The sequence below is a fragment of the Gadus macrocephalus genome, chromosome 2, assembly GCF_031168955.1.
Source record: "Gadus macrocephalus chromosome 2, ASM3116895v1".
NCBI classification, from domain to species: Eukaryota; Metazoa; Chordata; class Actinopteri; order Gadiformes; family Gadidae; genus Gadus; species Gadus macrocephalus.
In genome coordinates, this window is record NC_082383.1 from 5,650,313 (window position 1) to 5,669,392 (window position 19,080).

Sequence of the window (19,080 nt, forward strand, 5' to 3'; positions counted from 1 at the left end):
AATGTATCCTTTAAATACGTCCATGCAACAGATGGCAAATGTGAATAATAGATAGCTCTCTCACTAAGCCCATTTGTTTTTTTCCCCAAGAAACCGGTTGATTTCTGTCGCTCACAGCATACGATTAGCTTGCTCTCTGAGTCGTGACGTCTCTCAGTCGGTCCCTCTTCACCACTCACACAGTGAGTGAACGAACTGTCAGCGAGTCAGCAACTAGTGGGTCTGGGAGGAGTCGAGTCTGAGAACGAATGAGACGAACGAGAGAGGAACCAGTTTGGTTCGTTCGTCTTAAAGATTCGTTCATTCGAACTGATTCGTTCGCGACCGAGCCACCTCTAGTGCTGAAGCAAATGACAGCAGCTTCCCCAGACCAACGTGCAATCTACGATTGATCTTGGTCTGGCGATAGCCAGACTAGTGAACTCCAGGTAGATGGTAAATGCTAACAAAAATCCTTAAACGAAAATGTTGACGTCATCCTATCTACACAAACAAAGTGTCACATGAAAGCTGAGAGTCCACGGAGTCCAAGGGTATGAATAATTTTGTTTGCTTATTTCAAACAACTAGACGTGAAGGAAAAAGGTCAATAACATACTTTTCCAAGTTACTAACACACACACACACACACACTTCAAATAATATCAGAACAGATCAGCTTTTCTATATTTTGTCTAAAATGTATTAACATTTTATCACATTAGCTATTTGTTTAACTCTTCACTTTATTAGTTTCCAACCATTTTAAATTTTTTGAATTGTTTGCATGTTTACTCCATTCAGACTTTTGAACTCTGTTCAAAATCCCTTCACTTGATTAAAGCCATGTAACATTTCCTTATGTCTTAAAGTATGTGGCTTTACTAAACAAATTCAACCTCACTTTGCACTACAGCACTCACCGCATTTTCTGCAGGAATTACAATTCATAGTTTTAAAGTATGAGCTTTTATTGACCCAATTATCGAAATAGCTATTGAACAGCATTTGGTACAGATATGTCCAGGTTATTTAAAGCTTTGAGCTGGTTGAAATCTTCCACATTTGTACTTTGTTCCTTTGTCACAAGCTATTCCCCTAGTGCCACGGAGGAGGCCTTCACTTCACAAGGTCCTTCATGATTCGGAGCGAAGAGCCCTTGTAGCCACCGCCAAAGTGGTTCCAGTGATTGAGGTTGTGAAAAAGTTGGTAGAGCTGGTTTCTCTGCGTAAAGCCAGGAGCCTTTGGAACGTTCTCATGGTATGCGGAGTAGAACGAGCTGCTGAAACCACCAAACATCGCCATGATGCCCAGCTCATACTCAGTGTGGCCGTAGAAGGAGGCGGGGTCGAATATGACTGGTCCCTCTGTGGTCTGGGCCACGTTGCCTCCCCATAGGTCTCCATGGAGGAGGGCGGGTACAACCTCCACTTGTGTAAACAGCTGCGGGATCTTCAACTTTATCGTCAGTGCAGGAAGTAAACAGAAAAGCTTAACGTCAGAGGAACAGCTCAATCATTTAAAAAAATTACGTTAAGAAAAATTATGAACGTATACTTGTAGATGGGACCATAGTTCCCTTGCTTCTCTGTCACCACAAGACTTTTCCACCATGTTTAGTTGATGCTGTAGTCTGTGTCTGGAGTAGAACGTCACCCAGTCATGCTGCCACTCGTTTTCCTGCAAAATAATCACCTGATAAGTGTAGTCTCCCTGCAGATGAGATATAAGATATAACATTTATGGGACACGGCTAAACGATGATGATTCACGTTGTCACTATGAGTTACATTAGGACATAATTATGTGAAAATGGCCCATTATGTCTGCACTCAGAGAAAAATTGGTTTATTTTGGATTCCGAGCAACCGCATCGTGCATCACTTGCAGGCGGACCGATGCTCTGCCATCAAAGGTGACCTCGGCCGAATCTGGGAGCCAGGAAACAGCCCAATTTGTCTTTGTGAACAGGGTCCTCTTTACCATCATTTACCTGTGGAAGGTAACCACAGCAAGTAGCGACATGGAACCCATATTTTTCGACGAGAGGCATTTCAGAAAGCCCTGCTCCTTTTCCTGGGAACAACCAGAGACTAATTAATAATCTATATAGGACAGCTAGATAACAAAAGTCTAAAAAAGAACATTCTAAATGCAGCAGCAGAGCAAGCCTGCTGTTCAACCAGCCAAAGCAGTGACACTTAAATAATTTCCCTCCGCCAGCTCACTAAAGCCGTGGCACCAGTTAGAGTCCTTGATGTTGACCTTCAGGCTAGTCACAGAAGCCCCTATTAGCCCTTGGCTCAAAGTTTACCTTTGCAGTCCACTCAAGCAGTCGTTATGTTGTCCAAAACTACAATTTAACCTGAGCCCACACTCATGTGTATGTTGTTTTTAGGATCTGCTGAAGGCTTCTAAATAAAATCCTAAAAATAAAATTCATTAGTAATTACCTACGGTTTGTTGTTCTCTCATTTGCTTATCCAGACTTCTCTTGTTGTGAAGGTGCAGATTTGCCAATTTCTCTCCAAGCTGTGTGGAGTACCTTTTGGACAGACAGCAGTGTGTACATTGAGACCAAAATCCAATTAATAAAATAATGTTACATTGATTCTTCAATGGTGCAATACGTTCACAACATGCCTCTCACTTTGTCAAACCTTTCATGTCCAGGTGTTCCATGACAAACGCAGATCCCCCTGTGTCCAGCTCAATGACTTTCACAGGCTTCGGGACTTTAATGGTTTCTGTTTGTAAAATAGCATCCAGACTTGCCATTTCCCCATCAAACATCCGTTTCGCCTTGATAAAAAAAAAGACTGTTAGCATAAGTTAATTAGATAGCAGAAGTACAATAGCATTAGACTTTTACCTTTATTGTGATAGCATTTGTGCATGTGATGCATACAAAAACAAAATTAAGAACCTGACTCTTGTGATTTATCTTCACAAAAACTCTGCCATTATCAGTATCATAACTCTGGCCTTCGCTGATACAGCCCCCTCCAGAGTATCCAGTATACTTCAGCATTGAGGTTCCAAGCTCCTTCTTCAACATGGCCTCCATGGCAAGTCGAATATAAATACTGATCGGCTGGATAGATATTCCGCGTTTCTGTCCTATCACTGATGAAAACCTAAAAAGTTCCTCTCGAATAGAATATCTATGAGGATATTTCAACGTATCCTCAGTAAATATGATGGGCCTACATTCGTCACAGTTCTTTTTTATTCCGGTTTAGCTTTGGTCAACAGAAGTAACCAATTAGAAGTAGCATTTGAGTGATTGACGTAAATCTTACCCTATCACAGCCTGAGCGTAAAATCACGTGGATATGGATATTACCACGGCAACAGACGAGGCTGTTTATCGTGTGCGCCATGGATGTATGCTATCACATTAGCATGACTGTTATTCTGAATCCCATTGCAAATTAAAGCACTTATTGGGGGGGAATGTGGAAATGTGTCTGCTTCTTGGAGCGACTGGTGTTGGAAAAACGCTGCTGGTGAAACGTCTCCAAAATATCCTTTAATTGGTCAGTCTTACGGTATAACAAGCGAACTACATAATGTGCGTGACTCGTTTGTGTACATTTCCGACCCGTCTACCCCAACGTTAGGTGGTCTTGTTGTTATTCCTAACCCGTTACATCTACAGCTCACTTTACGCGATGGATCGAGTGAAATGGGAGAACCACCCGGTACTCTGCCGACTGTGAGTAATTCAGCCGTGATGTTTTTCTTGACGTCTTTTACTTGACACATAGGGAGTCACGGCATTTGTCGTCCTGTTGTATCTGTCATCCTGTATCTCGCCACAGGTCGGCACCAATCTCACCGATTTGACGCTGAAGAGAAAAAAGGTTACAGTGAGAGAGCTGGGAGGCTGCATGGGCCCCATCTGGTCCAGTTACTTCACTGACTGCTCCAGTGTTGTAGTTATGTTTCCTTCTACTTTGCTTCTTTTTGGACAATTATAACCAAATTGACAGTTACCTATCTGAGGTTAAAAAAAAGTAAGAAGATTAATTGACAGGAATTGTTGTGCCTTGTCCTGTAGTTCATGGTGGACTCCGCCAACATATTCCAGATATCAGCATCCTGTATCCAGCTGTTGTCAGTTCTTGCGGCGGAGCCTCTACATGCTGCCTCCGTACTGGTTATTTTCAACAAAAGGTGACCATGCCACCATGTGCATGAACACTACATGTAACAGATTGACCATCATCACTATAATAAAAATAAAAACTGTTTAGAACTGATGTCAATATTCAAATATCAAATATATGCCTTTGTAACCTGATGGATGTTAAAGTTGACGGTGTTCCTTTTATTCCCCCCCCCCCCAGGGACTTGCCTTGTACTATGAGTCTAGTCGAAATGAAGTCACTGTTCAGAATGGATGACATCATTGCATCTGCCCCTCAGCCCGTAACGACACTGGAGGTCAGCGCCCGCTCTGGCCAAGGACTGAAAGAGGTGCTCAGCTGGCTGGACTCAAACACATCAAAATGACCTCATCAGGCATTATTTAAATCCATCATAATTGACAAACAGCTGTTATGGAGACAGGAACTGATGTAACTGGTGCTCGTTCTTCCAGAGGAATTGATCAACCCCCCCACAAAGAATAATTTTGCACATTGACACACAAGAAATGACAGATAAAAATGAGATTATTCCTCACATATTGTTTTTGTTTAAATGGGAGGCTGTAAAACAGAAAATGAACAATATGATGATACTCTTTTCTGTATTAAGCATTCAATCATACATACCATTTTTTTGTGTATCAGAAACATGATCAGATTATTTATTTTTTCATATTGTTAAACAGCTCTTTATCTGTTCAAAGATAACTTAAGTAGTCTTTAAATCATAACTGTTGTTTAATGTGTGTAATACTTTACATTGTTCTTTGTTATAAATAACTGAGCTATCGATGCTGAGCTGTATTTTGAGCTTTACTGCCTAAGATATATAACGCATTTGAACAATATAATACATTTGCCGACATGGGATTTATTAATAATGGTAGTAAAGGGAGGTGGAGTTAAGAATCGAGTTAAGGTTATGCAATTGAATACGATAAGCTCCTTTCTGTATGATTGTTACTAGTTTATTACATTCATTTTTCGTATATAATTATGTCAATTTTGTCGGTTTTGTTGATATGAATGCTACCCCTCAGCCTAATGCATACCAAAAACAATAATGTGTACTAATGTAAAATAATAATTAATATTGTATTATCTATAAAGTACCTAGCTGATTCCTATATCTAACCTACAGTTTAGCAAAACTGATGACTTGTGAAATCAACGTTTCAATAAAATGTGTTGAAGGGGACTGATAAAGTCGCTGAAGCTGTCTCCTCCAGGGGGCGTAATGTGCTTGGCACAACCAAAACATGGCGCTGAGTGCAAAATGAAGCAGACATGATGAACAAATAAGCAGCAGCAAAATAAAACAACGACTAATTACAAGGTGGTAATCATACCCTTATATTTGATATCAATTGTTGTCAAGGAATGAACAGTGAGTCATCACATTAAAATGGTCCTTTCCCAAATTCCATCCCATTGTGTGAATCCATGGTAACTCACTCTCGTATTATGATTTACCAAAAGCATCTTGACCAACACCAGCTCCATCGAAGTTAATGTTGAAATTAAAGTACATAAACGACAAACTGTGTGTTACTAGCTGGTTGCGATGGCAGGCGCTGTAACATTCACCCATCTTCTAATATCTTCCCTGACCAAGGCTCAAGAAACGTTAAAGCAGCTCTCCTTTGTTTTCAATTCAAATGATGCACAATGAAATTAAAGCAGGCATATCTGGCAGATGAACAGTGCTGGATAGCACTGCAACCACCGTACAATACAGTGAACTGAGCTCGTATGTCAATTGCCAAGTTCCACCAACATTTCACAAAGTTGTGATTCAGTGTAGGTTTCTACGTAATATACATAATGTACATTAGTATTAGTATTCATGTTCTAATATGATTTTTGTTAAAACACTGATTTATCTGTCAGTCAAGAGTAACCTCCCCTTGGTTTATCAAGAGAAGAAACAACCTTAACCAAATAGATTATACTAAAAGGCAAGGGACTTAAGTGTTACATTATTATACTGAAGATATTGGCAAAGAGGAAACAAAAGGGTTCACAAGGGTAACTATTTTCCTTTTTGAGAGCTGGGAAACCCAGCACAGCCTTTGGGCATTCAGAGTTGGTGTTTTTTCCGAGATCAAAAAACGTTATCCTTCTTTTAGGACTTGTGGTGACGGTCGGTCGGTTGGTCCTCATAGAAAAGGGTTTTGACTGTGCTGCTCTGACTGTGACCCCAGAACGCTGGCGGATAAGAGGGGCAGCAGGGGCTGGGGGAGGGCCCCTGCAATATCCAGGGCCCCCGCCTGGCTGGGATGGGTCAGAGAGGTGGGGAGGCTGGCCGCCTGGTGGCTCGCAGGCAGGGGCAAAGAGGCGCTGTAGGGGAGTGAGCTGGCGAAGGGCACGGGAGAGTTGGAACTCGAACCCATTTGGTTCAGAGTTAGTTTGGGCTGTTCCGCTTGGAAGGGATTGTTGGGTGAAGGGGAACTCACACCTAGGTAAAAGAAACAAAAACAGGCAACAACGTTTTCATTGGATCAAGATTACGAGGCACTCTTCAGGGTCAGGGATCAACGCTTGGCTATTATGGAACCACCTACTGGATAGGAAGGGGTTCATGGCTTTGGCCGGGGGGTTGGCAGGGATGAGGGCGTCCAGGTTGACCAAGGAGGCTGCAGTGGGACCCAGGAAAGCCTCGGGGGTTCGACAGTTTCTAGGACTCGGAGCCGCCAGGCTCTCCTCCAGGCGGGACAGGTCAAACAGCTCGGGACTGCCCCCCCCTCGTCCGTTCATGTTCATCTGGCCTCCGTCCATGGCCTCGTCGAACAGATCGCCATCTACTGAGGGACACAGAGACAGAGTTGAGGGAAACTTCATTAAGTTTCTTTCCCTTCCGGAAATGTGAAACCACGGCGGAGCCAAGTCTTCCCTACCTGAAGGGCTCCAGGCTCGGGGAGAAGGGGCCTTGGCTACAGCAGGATCTGTTGTTCTCTCTGCTGGCATAGAAAAGGAAGGCAGAGGCAGCCACAAATCAACCAAAAGGCCAATCTACTTCCCAAATTGTAATTAGTGCGGTTTATTATCGAGGCACAGCCAAATTCTTCTTTTATTGAGGAACAAGATTCAGATTCAAGATTACGTAATTAATCCTGGCAGGAAACTGTAAGAGTGCTGTGTCTTAAAAACGGGTCGCATGGCAACACTTCTGACCTGTGTGAGCTGGGGAGGTCCATGCTTGGCCCGGGGTATTTAGGTTGGAGGCGTTCCTTGGGCTATCCCAGTGGTCGGCAGGGGACTGGCTTCGTTCCCAGGGCGGGGCGGGGCTGCTGGAGGCAGGGGGTGCCAGCCAGGGGGCCTCTACCCTTGCGCTGTCTTCTGGAAACACAAAAAAAAAATGGGGTTTATTTACACTGGATCACATCTACTCCTCCATCGTGTTCATATCCGCATACCAATTCTTCTTTGGTTACAATGTGAGGCAGTTCAGAGTACTTTTTCCATTGCATGTGTGTTTTTTTTTAATTTGTGGGGGCAGAGCAGCTAAAACAAGAAGGCCTAGTGGGAGTATCAATGTCAATGGGAATATCTAGTGGGGGGAGAGCATTGTGTTGCTAGGGTAAAGTCAATAGGGGTCGGACACGGCTCCGCTAACGCGCGGCTCACCCAGTGAGTCCCAGGGGTCTCTGCCGGTCAGGCGGGCGGCCCCCTGGGGCTGAACGTCCCCCCAGGGATTGGTGCTATGGGACACATCTGGCGGCACGGCGAAAACATCCACAAGATCCATGAAGGCAGTCTAGACACAAGAACACAAAAACGTTTTTTTTTTTTTAAAGATTTGTTTAGACTCATGATACTTTTATGATGGGCTTTTATGAGCATGGCTATAGTACGGATTTGAAATGCGCTGTGGATCATGACATAAGTCTCTAATGGCTCATGGGAAAAGCCAATAAACACAAAATAGCTTTGATAGATTCTGGTGAGAGAGGGTAGAGTCGGCGCCCCTTACCCCGCCTTTGGATTCCATTTCCCGCTTGCTCTCCTCGAGAGCTTTCTGGAGCAATGACTCGTCTCCCTGGCGACTGCGCTTCTCCTAATGGGAAATCAGACACATGGATGGCGGTTAGTATGATGGGGGGCTTCAGGCTAAGTCACACATTGTCCTATCCATATTTATGAATCAGTGGAAGCTCGGTCACCGATTTAAATAACAAAAATAACACAATTTAGTACCGCATGTGTCGTAAAAAGCTGTGTGCGGGGTTCTCCCTGGCCGAAGGGTCGAAAGAACAAACCAATCACAGAGGCTTTGTATTTATGTTTACTATTCTCCCGTTATACATTTTACACACAATTAACTGCTGAAATGACCTGACATAATTAGCGGGTCTGAGTTACATTAAAGCTGGCTACTTCTGTTTGCTGTATCTCTACTGTTTTCGTTACACATTGTAGTTCCACAATCATGGCTTCCCACACTCTCACTTTTGTCACCTTTTTAAATACTCTGTAATATTGCTATGTAACCAGAACACATGGCTTGTTGAGAAGATCCCTTTAATGACCATGATGTCATTGGTTTCGTTGAGATAACTCATTCGATAAATCAGCATTTAAAGCACGAAACACGAAAAATGAGGAAATAAAGTCCATTCACATACACATACATGTATGCGTGGTAAGAAGCCATTGTTACTTTTGCATTTGAAGTGCTCGGGACGTCCCGCGGGCTCACTCAGAGTCCCATATCTGATACGCCGGTCCATCAAAGGGGTTCACAAGGAGAAGGGGGAAAAGGAGAAAGAGGGCGGAGCCCATAAGAGGAGCCTTAGGGTTTACCTGCTGGTGCACCTCCTTGCTCAGGTTCAGGGCGATCTGGAGCTGTGTGTCATCGTCCATATCCCCAGCAGGGGGCCGGGGGGCCGGCTGTGTGGAGGGTATTGATCGGCGCGGAAGAGGATTGCCATCAGTCAAGTCAATTGACTAAGAGAAATACAATAAGCGCTTTCAAATTTGCATACAGGCATTGTATAGCATTGCATGCGGGCAGTTCTACAGGTGTTTTTTCACCCAAACAACAAGTGAAGAGGGGTCTGAGGTGTGGGGGTTTAAAGCACCGCAACCACACACAGGGCTCAGAAGAGTTTCTGAGGCTGGAGCTTCAGAGTAACTCAGCAACAACAACAAGAACAACAGAAGAACGGGTGCATTATTGGTTAGTGGCAGAACGGGCTCTCATCCAATTGGTATCAAATTGGCCCGGGTTAAATGAAACAATGCTGTCGAACGACGAAGGCAGGCCAGAGATGGTGACACCTGGAGAAGAGTGACGTTAGTAGCACATGCCCCGGGTTTCTGTGAGGGAAGCGGCGACGGACACCTCCAGAGTTTTAGGAGCATGGATGGGAGGCCACGTGGGAATGGCAGGGCAGAGTGATGGAAGCAAGGCAAGTGATAGAGGGGGGGGATGAATGGAGGTGGGGTGGTGGTGCTCCTTCGGCCGGAGCATCAGTACCTTCTTGGCCTCCTCCTTGCTGAGGCTCATAGCGATCTGTAGCTGCGTCTGCTCATCGATATCCACTGGAGGGGGGGGCTGGGGAGGCAAAGTTTGGGCGGAGGAAGGAGCAGAGGTTTCTTTTTAATGGGGAATACGCCTACGCCTGCAACAACTATTTTAGGAAGAGGAGGAGGAGGAGGAGGGGTTAAAAAGCTTTCATCGGGGTTGAAATGTTATCAGTGGATCAGTTTCAGGCTAGTCCGAGCTGCCTTGCGTTGATTACAGAGCCATTAAATGCCTGTATCGATTGCATAATGGTTCCTATGCAGAGAGCAGGGCGAGAAGGTTCAGCAGGGAGGACGCAACAGCCCTGCCCTTCCCATGAAGGGCAGGGCATCGAGGGTGCGGTGGGGACCAGGTCCGGGCAGGGGAGTGGATCAATGCGCCACATCCTGTCTGGTCTCCTGCACGTCCACCAGCCAGTGCACTTCGCGGCATCGCCCGATCGCTGACGGCTCAGCTCTCTTAAGCGTCGAGCACGTTCGAGAGAAAGAATCTCACCCTTTTTGTTTCTAAAAAGGTTCTGGGAAACGCAGGCCTTGGTAGAGGACAGGATTATCACCTGTGATTACGATCATGATGTACAGAGGATAGTGTGGGAGCATCTGGTGGGAGGTGGCTGGGTTTACAGCATTCTTACGCAGTGTGCTGTGCTGAGTCAGGAGTCTGTGTTTTCTTCCAGGCGTATGTACTGACGGATCAAAGGGCTGGGTGTGTGTGCGTATGTGTATGTGTATGTGTATGTGTATGTGTATGTGTGTGTGTGTGTGTGTATGTGTGTGTGTGTGTGTGCGTGTGCGTGTGCGTGTGCGTGTGTGTGTGTGTGCGACAAAGTGCCTGCTTGTTGGGTATGCAAATAGGTGTGTGCAAATGGAGGGGAGTATGAATACATGCAGGTCAGAGTTTCCTCATAGCATGTGCCTGCGTGTCGCGTCATGGTAACTGTAATGCGGCATGTGTGTCTCTGTGTGTAAATGAATGTGTGTGTGTGTGTATGTCTATGCCGGAGTGTCTGTATGAGAGTGACTAGGGCCCCTTTTACACAGAGTTCCTGCGATATGACTGCAAAGAAGATCAGTCATTTTGCTGGCTTTGCATTATTTGGTGTGTGATATCCTACAGCACGCTATCTGCTTGCTGTAAGGTTATCTGCTAACAAGCCGGTTTGTTCTTCAGAGATGTATAACCCCCCCGGTGGTGGGTTTCACACGTAAAGGCTTAGTTATGGATCCACGTCGACGCAACGCAATGGCCCCCCTCAGACGCTTTGACGCAGTCGTCACCCTGTTTTGGTTCTGCGTCGGTTGTAGTGAGCGGACCGATCACAGCCCTCGCTGCTGCGTCGCCTCGACCGCATGGTAAAAATTGTTTGGGTGGCGCACGTCAGGCCCTCGCGGTGGACGCAAGGGGGGTCCGCAAGGACATAATGGGTCCTTAAACCCCGTTGCGTTGCGTCGACGGGGAACCATAATCAGACATTAACACCAACCCCCCCTCGTCCCGTTGCGACCCCCCCCCCCCCCCTTTTCTACACAGACATTGATGCGGCTCTGCCGCTGCCTTCCCTGGCGGCCAGAAGGCCTAAAGGCAATGCCCCCCGATACCGGGACTGGATGTTTTATACGGAAGGCGAGGCGGAATAACGGCCTTAACAGGCCCACCGTGAACCGGCTGTGTTAAAGGGGCTTATACATGTGTGTTTGTGTATGTGTGTGTGTGTGAGTGTGAGTGTGAGTGTGAGAGAGTGAGAGTGAGAGTGAGAGTGAGAGTGAGAGTGAGAGTGAGAGTGAGTGTGAGTGTGAGTGTGTGGGTGTGTGTGTTTGTGTACGTGTATATGTGAGTGTGAGAGTGAGTGTGAGAGAGTGAGAGTGAGAGTGAGTGTGAGTGTGAGTTTGTGGGTGTGTGTGTTTGTGTACGTGTATATGTGAGTGTGAGAGTGAGAGTGAGTGTGAGTGTGAGTGTGTGGGTGTGTGTGTTTGTGTATGTGTATATGTGAGTGTGAGAGTGAGAGTGAGTGTGAGTGTGAGTGTGAGTGTGAGTGTGAGTGTGTGGGTGTGTGTGTTTGTGTATATGTGAGTGTGAGTGTGAGAGTGAGAGTGAGAGTGAGTGTGAGTGTGTGGGTGCGTGTGTGGGTGTTTGTGAATGTGCGGGTGTTTGTGTGTGCGTGAGTGTCAGCGTGCTTGAGCGTGCGTGTCTTTTTATCCCAGCGAGAGGTTACCTTCTCGCTTTCCTCGCGGCTCATGGCCAGGGCCAGCTGCAGCTGGAGCTCCTCCTCCCCGCTGGTCTGTGGCCGGGCCTGCTCCATGTCTGTGGTCAGGCGGGGCGAGGAAGAGGAGGCTGGGGGGGGGGGGGGGGGCAGAGGAAGGTTCAAAACACGAGGACGTCTCCGACAGAATCATTTGGGAATGTATCGACACATCACACATTAGAAAACAACGACCACAACAACGACGATGGCGAACTTGTTGTTGTGGCTTTTGGGACGGGTGTTGTGTGAGAGGGTTCAGATGGGAATAGACAAGAGCCGACGCTGGGCGTGCATGTTAATTCGCCGCTCCATTGCCTGTTGTTTCAGAGCCTCCGCTGGCATCGCTTGCCACGGCCTCCCTGACTCAGCCGACACTGGGAACAATGCTGTGTCTGTTCGCACAGTCGGTGTGGTAAAGTAGGAGCGGAGAGGTAAAGGGGATGTGAGAGGGGCATGGGGGGGAGGTTGGTCACTGGGGCCCCCCGTGTTATTACCCCAACTCTTGCGGAGGGGGGCTCAAGGACACAAAAGTTAAAAAATCCAGGTTTTACTGAGGGGAAGTGGGTCGTGAGGGCGGTTTGCCAGTCTAGATGGCAGGGCCTGGATCTGGGCCAGTCGGGCTAAAAGGAGACGCCAGGGCACGCGTCGGCCCGGTTGGATCCTGAACCCAATTACTTCTGCTGAATTTCCTCCGAAGCCCACTCTAGCTGGAATGCTCCATCCTGACCTCCACCTTCTCTGTTCTGTAAGCCCCCCGACCGACCGACTCTCTGTCCAACCTAAACACCCCCCTACCCTCAGTCCCGACCTCAGCACCCCAGCCAACATCCCCAATCCATCCCAACCTCAACACCAGCCAACAGTCTGTCCCGACCTCAACACCACCCAACAGTCTGTCCCAACCTCAACACCAGCCAACAGTCTGTCCCAACCTCAACACCAGCCAACAGTCTGTCCCAACCTCAACACCACCCAACAGTCTGTCCCGACCTCAACACCAGCCAACAGTCTGTCCCAACCTCAACACCAGCCAACAGTCTGTCCCAACCTCAACACCACCCAACAGTCTGTCCCGACCTCAACACCACCCAACAGTCTGTCCCGACCTCAACACCACCCAACAGTCTGTCCCGACCTCAACACACCAGCCAACAGTCTGTCCCGACCTCAACACCACCCAACAGTCTGTCCAGACCTCAACACCACCCAACAGTCTGTCCAGACCTCAACACCACCCAACAGTCTGTCCCGACCTCAACACCACCCAACAGTCTGTCCTGATCTCAACACCACCCAACAGTCTGTCCAGACCTCAACACCAGCCAACAGTCTGTCCCGACCTCAACACACCAGCCAACATCCATCCATCCATCCCAGCGTCAACACCACCCAAACTCTATTCCAGCCAACCTCAACACCATCTAACCTCAACCTAGGGTTGCTCCATTATGGAAAAAAACAATAATCACGATTATTCTGGTCAATATTGAACGATTATTTTTGAGGATGATGTATTGTAGTATTGATGTATTTATTCAGCATGTCTCTCCCAAAAAACACTTGGTAACTGAGAACTTTGAAATTTCGCCTTAAAAGAAATACAATAAATGGTCAAAAAGAACATGTTCAAATCTAAAATAATGTACAGATATGTATCCAGCTGTTCTAGCACTTTACATAAAACATTTAAGAAATTGAAAAAACTAGATTATATTAGTTTTGTGATCGTTTGAGGCTAAAATCGAAACCGCGGTCATAATTCAATCAATCGCCCAGCCCTACCGTCCTCAACCCCACCCTAATCTGTCCCAACCTCAGCATCCAGCCAACCTCTTATGCATCGGACCATCCGTAACACCATCCTAGCATTCACCCCCTACCTCTACCCCATCCGACTTGTAACCCATCTGACTAGCTGATCAGCCATTCGACTATTCATCGACAACCCCTATCCCACCGTCCTTCTAATGTCCACCACCTGACAGATGGGCTGAAGTATCTAATGATGTCATTACGGGTCGCTCTTTAAAGTCTCCGCCATCGCCACCAGGACCGCTAAGTGGTATTGTGCGGCGCTGCAGAAAAACGTGTTATGTAAATATTAGCCCACATACATGCATACACACACGCAGAGCACACACTAGCACCTGTTGGATCCAACCCAACTGCAGCAACAGAATATTTCTGTCACTGCCATTAGTTCCTATTAAAGTGAAGCCATTTCTGCTATGTGGACCTGTTTGGAAGCCTGCCAATCAAGATAATGAGAGCTTTCAATCATGAGCAGTATTTGCCTAAATGTGCCTTCGAGCATATACATTAATGTATGTTACCTTGCCCTTTTAACTTCCATTGGATTAATTATGTTTCAGTCAGCATTTTTTTATCATAGCAGGATGTCAGGACAGGAGTAGTAATACTCTAGGATCAACACAGGAAATAGGTTATGAGAAGGGGATTATTCGATTATTATTATATCAGGTTTAGTGTCAATTTGGGTAGGCAATTTGGAGAAAGCCGCCTTAATAAGCTATCTTTTGAAAGTATCCAACCGGTGGTGTTGGTTTGATAGATACAAAAGAAGTGAACATTAGGAATGGAGTTGACATTCAGAAGTCTTACAATTCGTTCCCGTTCAACCGTAGTGACTCAGTTCTAAAACTGCATTTCTGCTATTTTCTGTTTACTAGTAAACATGGTAAATCCCCCAAAAGCTTCATCTGCGCGGATATCACTAGCCACACCAAAACACAGAATAGTATGTTCGTATTGTAACGTTATACTTTTTTTGGTTTTGTTTGCGTTGAAGGGGGTTATTAAGATCTCATATTAGCAGCACACCCTAGCAGTTACTTTTTTGCGAGCCACTACACATGGCTTCTAGGCCTGGTTACACATGCTTTGTAGAAAATGTAACAGGGCCTCCCCTTCATTGTTTTTCCAGTTTAGCTGACATGGCTATGACCAGGGGAATGGAGAGTGCTGATGGCTGCCGATTACGAGGGCAAATGACTGAAATTGAACAAACTCTTTGAATAAAGAAACTACAAACACTGTTCTAATAATGAATCTCAATAATAAGAATGGAAGCTATAATTTTTCTGCTGAAACGACAGTAGCAACTCCCTTTATATGGTTGGCCTTTCATTTTAATGCTAACAAGTAACCAAGTAAATATTATAAATGGGTTTATGAGTTAAAGGTAAACCAATTTATAATGACAGATTTATAATAACCCATTTATAATAGGTTTACCCTTGGGTTGAGGTTATGTGTTCCGGCAAATATTCAACCGGCAATATTGTGGTGCACAAGGACGATGATAACAAGTCAGCTCCTCAGCAAATGATTGACCAAGGTGTATATCTCAACGAATCACAACGACACTTACTGACTTAATTCAAACAATTAAAATGGAGCAAGGGTAAGTGGTTCCTTCACCTGACAGAGGTATTACGGCCTTAAGCAAGCTAGCTATGGAAGCAACTGCATGAATGTTGGCTGTCCAAGATCACATCTAGGTAAAAACCTGACATATAGCACACCCTGAGACGCTTTGACTCACAGTGGAAGGAGGACGGGGAACCTCTAGACCGGCTGAACTCCTCCGCGTGCCCCGCTCCCGTGCCGGGATGGCTGGTGCGTCGGCCGGGGTACGGCGGCGGCATGGAGGAGGAACCCAGGGCGGCTGCGCCCTTGGCCATCCTCTCCTTGGTCTTGAGGGCCTGGCTCCTCTCCTGCTTGAGCTTCTCCTCGTCCCTGATGAGGGTCACCAGCTGCTTGGCCTTCTCCCGCACGTTGACGCCTTGGTCGCGGCCGTCCCTGTCCGTGAACTGGAAGTCCCGCAGGGTCTGGACGGTGAAAATGTTCTCGCGGCACTGCTGGGCCACGCGCTCCGAGCCCGTCTTGATCAGGTAGTCCAGCAGCGTGAGGGCTTTGTAGACGTGGCGCCAGTTCTTCCCGTGGTCGTTGAGCCGCTTCCATATCATGCCCATGACCTCGGTGAAGGCGACCACGTTGAAGGTGAGGTCGGCGATCTCGGACATGAGCGAGCTGGGCGGTCCCCAGGGGTCATTGGAAGTGGCCTCTCGTACCTTGATCTCGGCCTCCGAGTAGTTGTTGACCATGTTCTTCACCTGCCGGCGGAGCGAGGAGGTCTGCATGGTGGCGTGTCGGTGGCGTCGGACTGTTTCAACTTTAAAAAAAAAAGAAGCAGGCTGAGGCACCGGGATACAGAAGGCCGAAGTGCCCGGTCGTTCAAGGGAGAAGGGGAATAAAAGTGTACTTGGATGATCAGCCCTCCAGTCCGCTAGAGGAACGTAATGCAGTTGCCCTCTTCTGGAGTCGTTTTAGTGCAGTTCACGGGCAGGGTCCTGTTGGAAACAGGAAAGGAATTCACAACTTAGACTTCAGCTTATCGCGGTCTGTGAGCAAACTGAACTCTGATCAACAAATAGTACTGCTGCGTTTTCACCGCTCACTGACTACACTAAATGGTGCTACAGTCTCACTTCTCCCTGACCCATGAGTTGAACATTCTGCACATTCTGGATCTCCAATTAGGTTAAGCCGCTCACATATTCATTCATCGACTCCATTTTTATTACCAAAGGTTTGCCAATCGCAATACAACATGTGTATGTTACACAGGGTTAGTTATTTCAGTTATTTCAACATACTTTTCTTTCTTACTGAAGCGCAAAATGTGTTATTCAGAATCAAGGTGTTTTGGAATTGCAGGCAGGCGTACAAGAGGGAAACTGTTGATTTTTCTTTAAGTGTTATCACAAAAGGGAGCCACCCATCCCATTTTGACCTGGTTACGTCATAACGGCAGCAGGAAGACATAAAAGCATTTGCAGGAATTCACAAAAGTCCCAAGTGAGAGCCCGGTTTACCTCAAACGCACCCATGCTTTATATACTGTTACAACCGAATACCAACGCGGTTCATGGATTATTAAAATGGAATTCCTTCAATCCAAACATTTCACATGTGAATAAAATGTTCTTGAAATGAATGAAAACATAGATGACAAGCCAATAAAAGCTTGCGTTTGGTTTTCTGTCTCATAAAACCGGGAACTGACTGCAAGATATGACTTGTGGTATGAGTGACTTGTTCCAGGACGTATAATCCCTGACAGAAAATCTGTTATCTTCTTTCTTATCATTTGTAGCTTAGTGCCAGACCTTTGAAAGGACAGCATGGGATCTGAAGTTTGTAGGGAGGGGCCTTCAAATTTGTCAAAACAATTGTCATTGTTTCCGTTTCATTTTCTATTGGGGAAATATAAATGAGGTCCCAAACAGGAATAGTTTACATTTCTATTTTACATATCTGACATATTCTGCACACTTCACACACTATGCTGCATTACAGCCAGCAAAGGTATCTGCTATCTCTTATGATATCAGCTGGCATTCTGTGCTGTAATATTATCTACAGTTACTGTGTAGGCTGAAGCAGAAGTTGCTGATAAAATAGGCTGCTAGGCTGACCAGCTCTCCTTCTCAAATGTCAACTCATTCAAAGCCAGTTCGAAAGTGAGAACTCTACATTAGTCTACGGGTGGTTTTGCAAATAAAAAAGATCACTGGAATTCCCCTGATGGACAAACTATCGGACTTCTAATATCAACTCAGCAGATGTGAGCTGGGGAAATAAAGAAAGAGTTGTCCTTTGCCTAATAAAAAACAAAAATAAACATGTAACATAACAGTCTGCCCCAGGAGAGATTCCTTGCCAATGGCTGCGGCCATTATTGTAGCGCCCACACTTAGGGCTATCAATTATTAAGTGTGCGGATAAAGCTGTAGCCTATGCTTTTGCGACGTCTACTGCTTCCTCACTTTGCTTAAAAGCACACTAGCCTACATTCTTTAAGAAACAGTAGACGGTGCATGGCGCCCTGACGAGGCCTATATAGCCTCAAACAAATACAAATAAGCCAACAACAATGACAACAATTTGATCATGACCTTTATTTCAACCCATGTTGTTTTATCTGGCATTTATTGTCAAAGTGATCACTGTAGGTTGACTACAGCAACAATAGTTAAACGGTTCTCTTTTTGGGTATGCAGGTTATCGTGGGAATGTTTAAATCAACTGGATGTTGTAATCTACCGCCTCAATAATACACCACCGTTGATGAACATGTATGACCGTGTCCCGTGGATGTAGCCCCTGTCCCATGGATGCATTGTAGCCCCTGTCCCAGCTCGCTCGTAGCCTACCCATTGCGTCAGATGATGATCGCAGAGGTGAGCGAGCCATGAGCGGTACAAAAGCGTATATCCGTGACTCAGCTGTTTTTATTTGTTATTGTCCTAAGGACAAGTTCAAACGTAAGTATGGCCGAACAATCGAATTGGATGCAGAATCACCAAAAAAGTATTTCCGATTTGCCTTACCTTTAGCATTGCGTCTCGACGCTTTCCCAACTAGGGAACACTGTCGGTGGAAGAAACGCCTCCTTTCCACATCCTTCGCGGCTTTCGGTCAAAAATGACTATAAATTGTGTAGTCAGATCGTGTAGGAAAAACGCCGAACGAGTACCAAAGTATAACAAACTTTACTATATGAACGCACGGTATCTTATTCTTTCTTAGCGAGCGCAATGTATCAAACTTTGAAGTCTGATCCCATAAAAAATAACACTGGCGCCGGAGTTGCAGAGAGAGGCACTGCCCTTCCCCCCCCCTCCCCCTTCCTCCTCACCCTCACCGCCCCCCAATCCACACAGTGGAAATGGGACGGGGGGAGGCGGGGGGTAGAGAGGGAGGTAGACGAGGGATGGCCGGGTGCTCGATGCAGAGTCAGATTTAACCCTTTCGTTCTAGATTTTAAAGCAGGTGTGTTGAAGGGAAATAGTTGAACTGGTAAAGATGAGATAGGCCGGTGTGAAGATACGTAGACACATGTTATTGGTGCGGCTACTTCCTGTAGGCCCACAGTTTTGAATGTATTGTAACTTTTGTTTTCTTTCTAGTTATCTTTTTTCAAAGGCGTATGTCAGTATGGCAAGTAGGCCTACACCAGCACATTGGGAAACTTATTGAATGATAATGAGAGCAATCCCCAATAGGGGTCTCCCAAAGCATCAAAAAGGCTTTTCCTCCGCCTCTTCTCTTTACTTATTCATCCCCACTAATGGAAACAATCAGATAATGTC

At 46.1% G+C, this 19,080-nt stretch overlaps 3 protein-coding genes across 15 annotated transcripts; 1 reads left to right on the forward strand and 2 right to left on the reverse strand.

Annotated features, from left to right (window-relative positions):
• Positions 1 to 929: 929 nt before the first annotated feature.
• fn3krp (fructosamine 3 kinase related protein) lies at positions 930 to 3,214 on the reverse strand. 3 transcript variants are annotated; one of them, XM_060036118.1, is made up of 6 exons: positions 2,906 to 3,214; positions 2,630 to 2,781; positions 2,433 to 2,524; positions 1,973 to 2,055; positions 1,537 to 1,659; positions 930 to 1,437 (listed from the first exon to the last, which is right to left on the reverse strand). In XM_060036118.1, exons 1-6 carry the CDS (start codon positions 3,044 to 3,046, stop codon positions 1,099 to 1,101), a joined length of 930 nt encoding a protein of 309 aa, XP_059892101.1. In that variant the 5' UTR covers positions 3,047 to 3,214; the 3' UTR covers positions 930 to 1,098. The 3 variants fall into 3 exon arrangements, with proteins under 3 accessions (XP_059892101.1, XP_059892092.1, XP_059892110.1); XM_060036109.1 differs by having other exon boundaries at positions 2,852 to 3,211; XM_060036127.1 differs by lacking the exon at positions 1,973 to 2,055 and having other exon boundaries at positions 2,437 to 2,524; positions 2,852 to 3,211.
• Positions 3,215 to 3,322: 108 nt separating this feature from the next.
• arl16 (ADP-ribosylation factor-like 16) lies at positions 3,323 to 5,331 on the forward strand. Of its 2 annotated transcripts, none has more exons than XM_060036143.1 (5): positions 3,323 to 3,504; positions 3,639 to 3,697; positions 3,804 to 3,920; positions 4,043 to 4,158; positions 4,332 to 5,331. In XM_060036143.1, exons 1-5 carry the CDS (start codon positions 3,444 to 3,446, stop codon positions 4,495 to 4,497), a joined length of 519 nt encoding a protein of 172 aa, XP_059892126.1. In that variant the 5' UTR covers positions 3,323 to 3,443; the 3' UTR covers positions 4,498 to 5,331. The 2 variants fall into 2 exon arrangements, with proteins under 2 accessions (XP_059892126.1, XP_059892135.1); XM_060036152.1 differs by having other exon boundaries at positions 3,356 to 3,518; positions 3,641 to 3,697.
• A 131-nt stretch (positions 5,332 to 5,462) lies between these two features.
• epn3a (epsin 3a) lies at positions 5,463 to 18,629 on the reverse strand. Of its 10 annotated transcripts, none has more exons than XM_060036046.1 (11): positions 18,319 to 18,629; positions 15,468 to 16,275; positions 11,873 to 11,991; positions 9,613 to 9,690; positions 8,937 to 9,080; positions 8,107 to 8,190; positions 7,761 to 7,890; positions 7,308 to 7,469; positions 7,031 to 7,093; positions 6,698 to 6,937; positions 5,463 to 6,591 (listed from the first exon to the last, which is right to left on the reverse strand). In XM_060036046.1, exons 2-11 carry the CDS (start codon positions 16,063 to 16,065, stop codon positions 6,293 to 6,295), a joined length of 1,917 nt encoding a protein of 638 aa, XP_059892029.1. In that variant the 5' UTR covers positions 16,066 to 16,275; positions 18,319 to 18,629; the 3' UTR covers positions 5,463 to 6,292. The 10 variants fall into 10 exon arrangements, with proteins under 10 accessions (XP_059892029.1, XP_059892047.1, XP_059892040.1 ...); XM_060036064.1 differs by having other exon boundaries at positions 7,308 to 7,472; positions 8,937 to 9,023; positions 18,319 to 18,628; XM_060036057.1 differs by having other exon boundaries at positions 6,698 to 6,934; positions 7,031 to 7,090; positions 7,308 to 7,472; positions 18,319 to 18,627.
• Between the last annotated feature and the right edge of the window lie 451 nt (positions 18,630 to 19,080).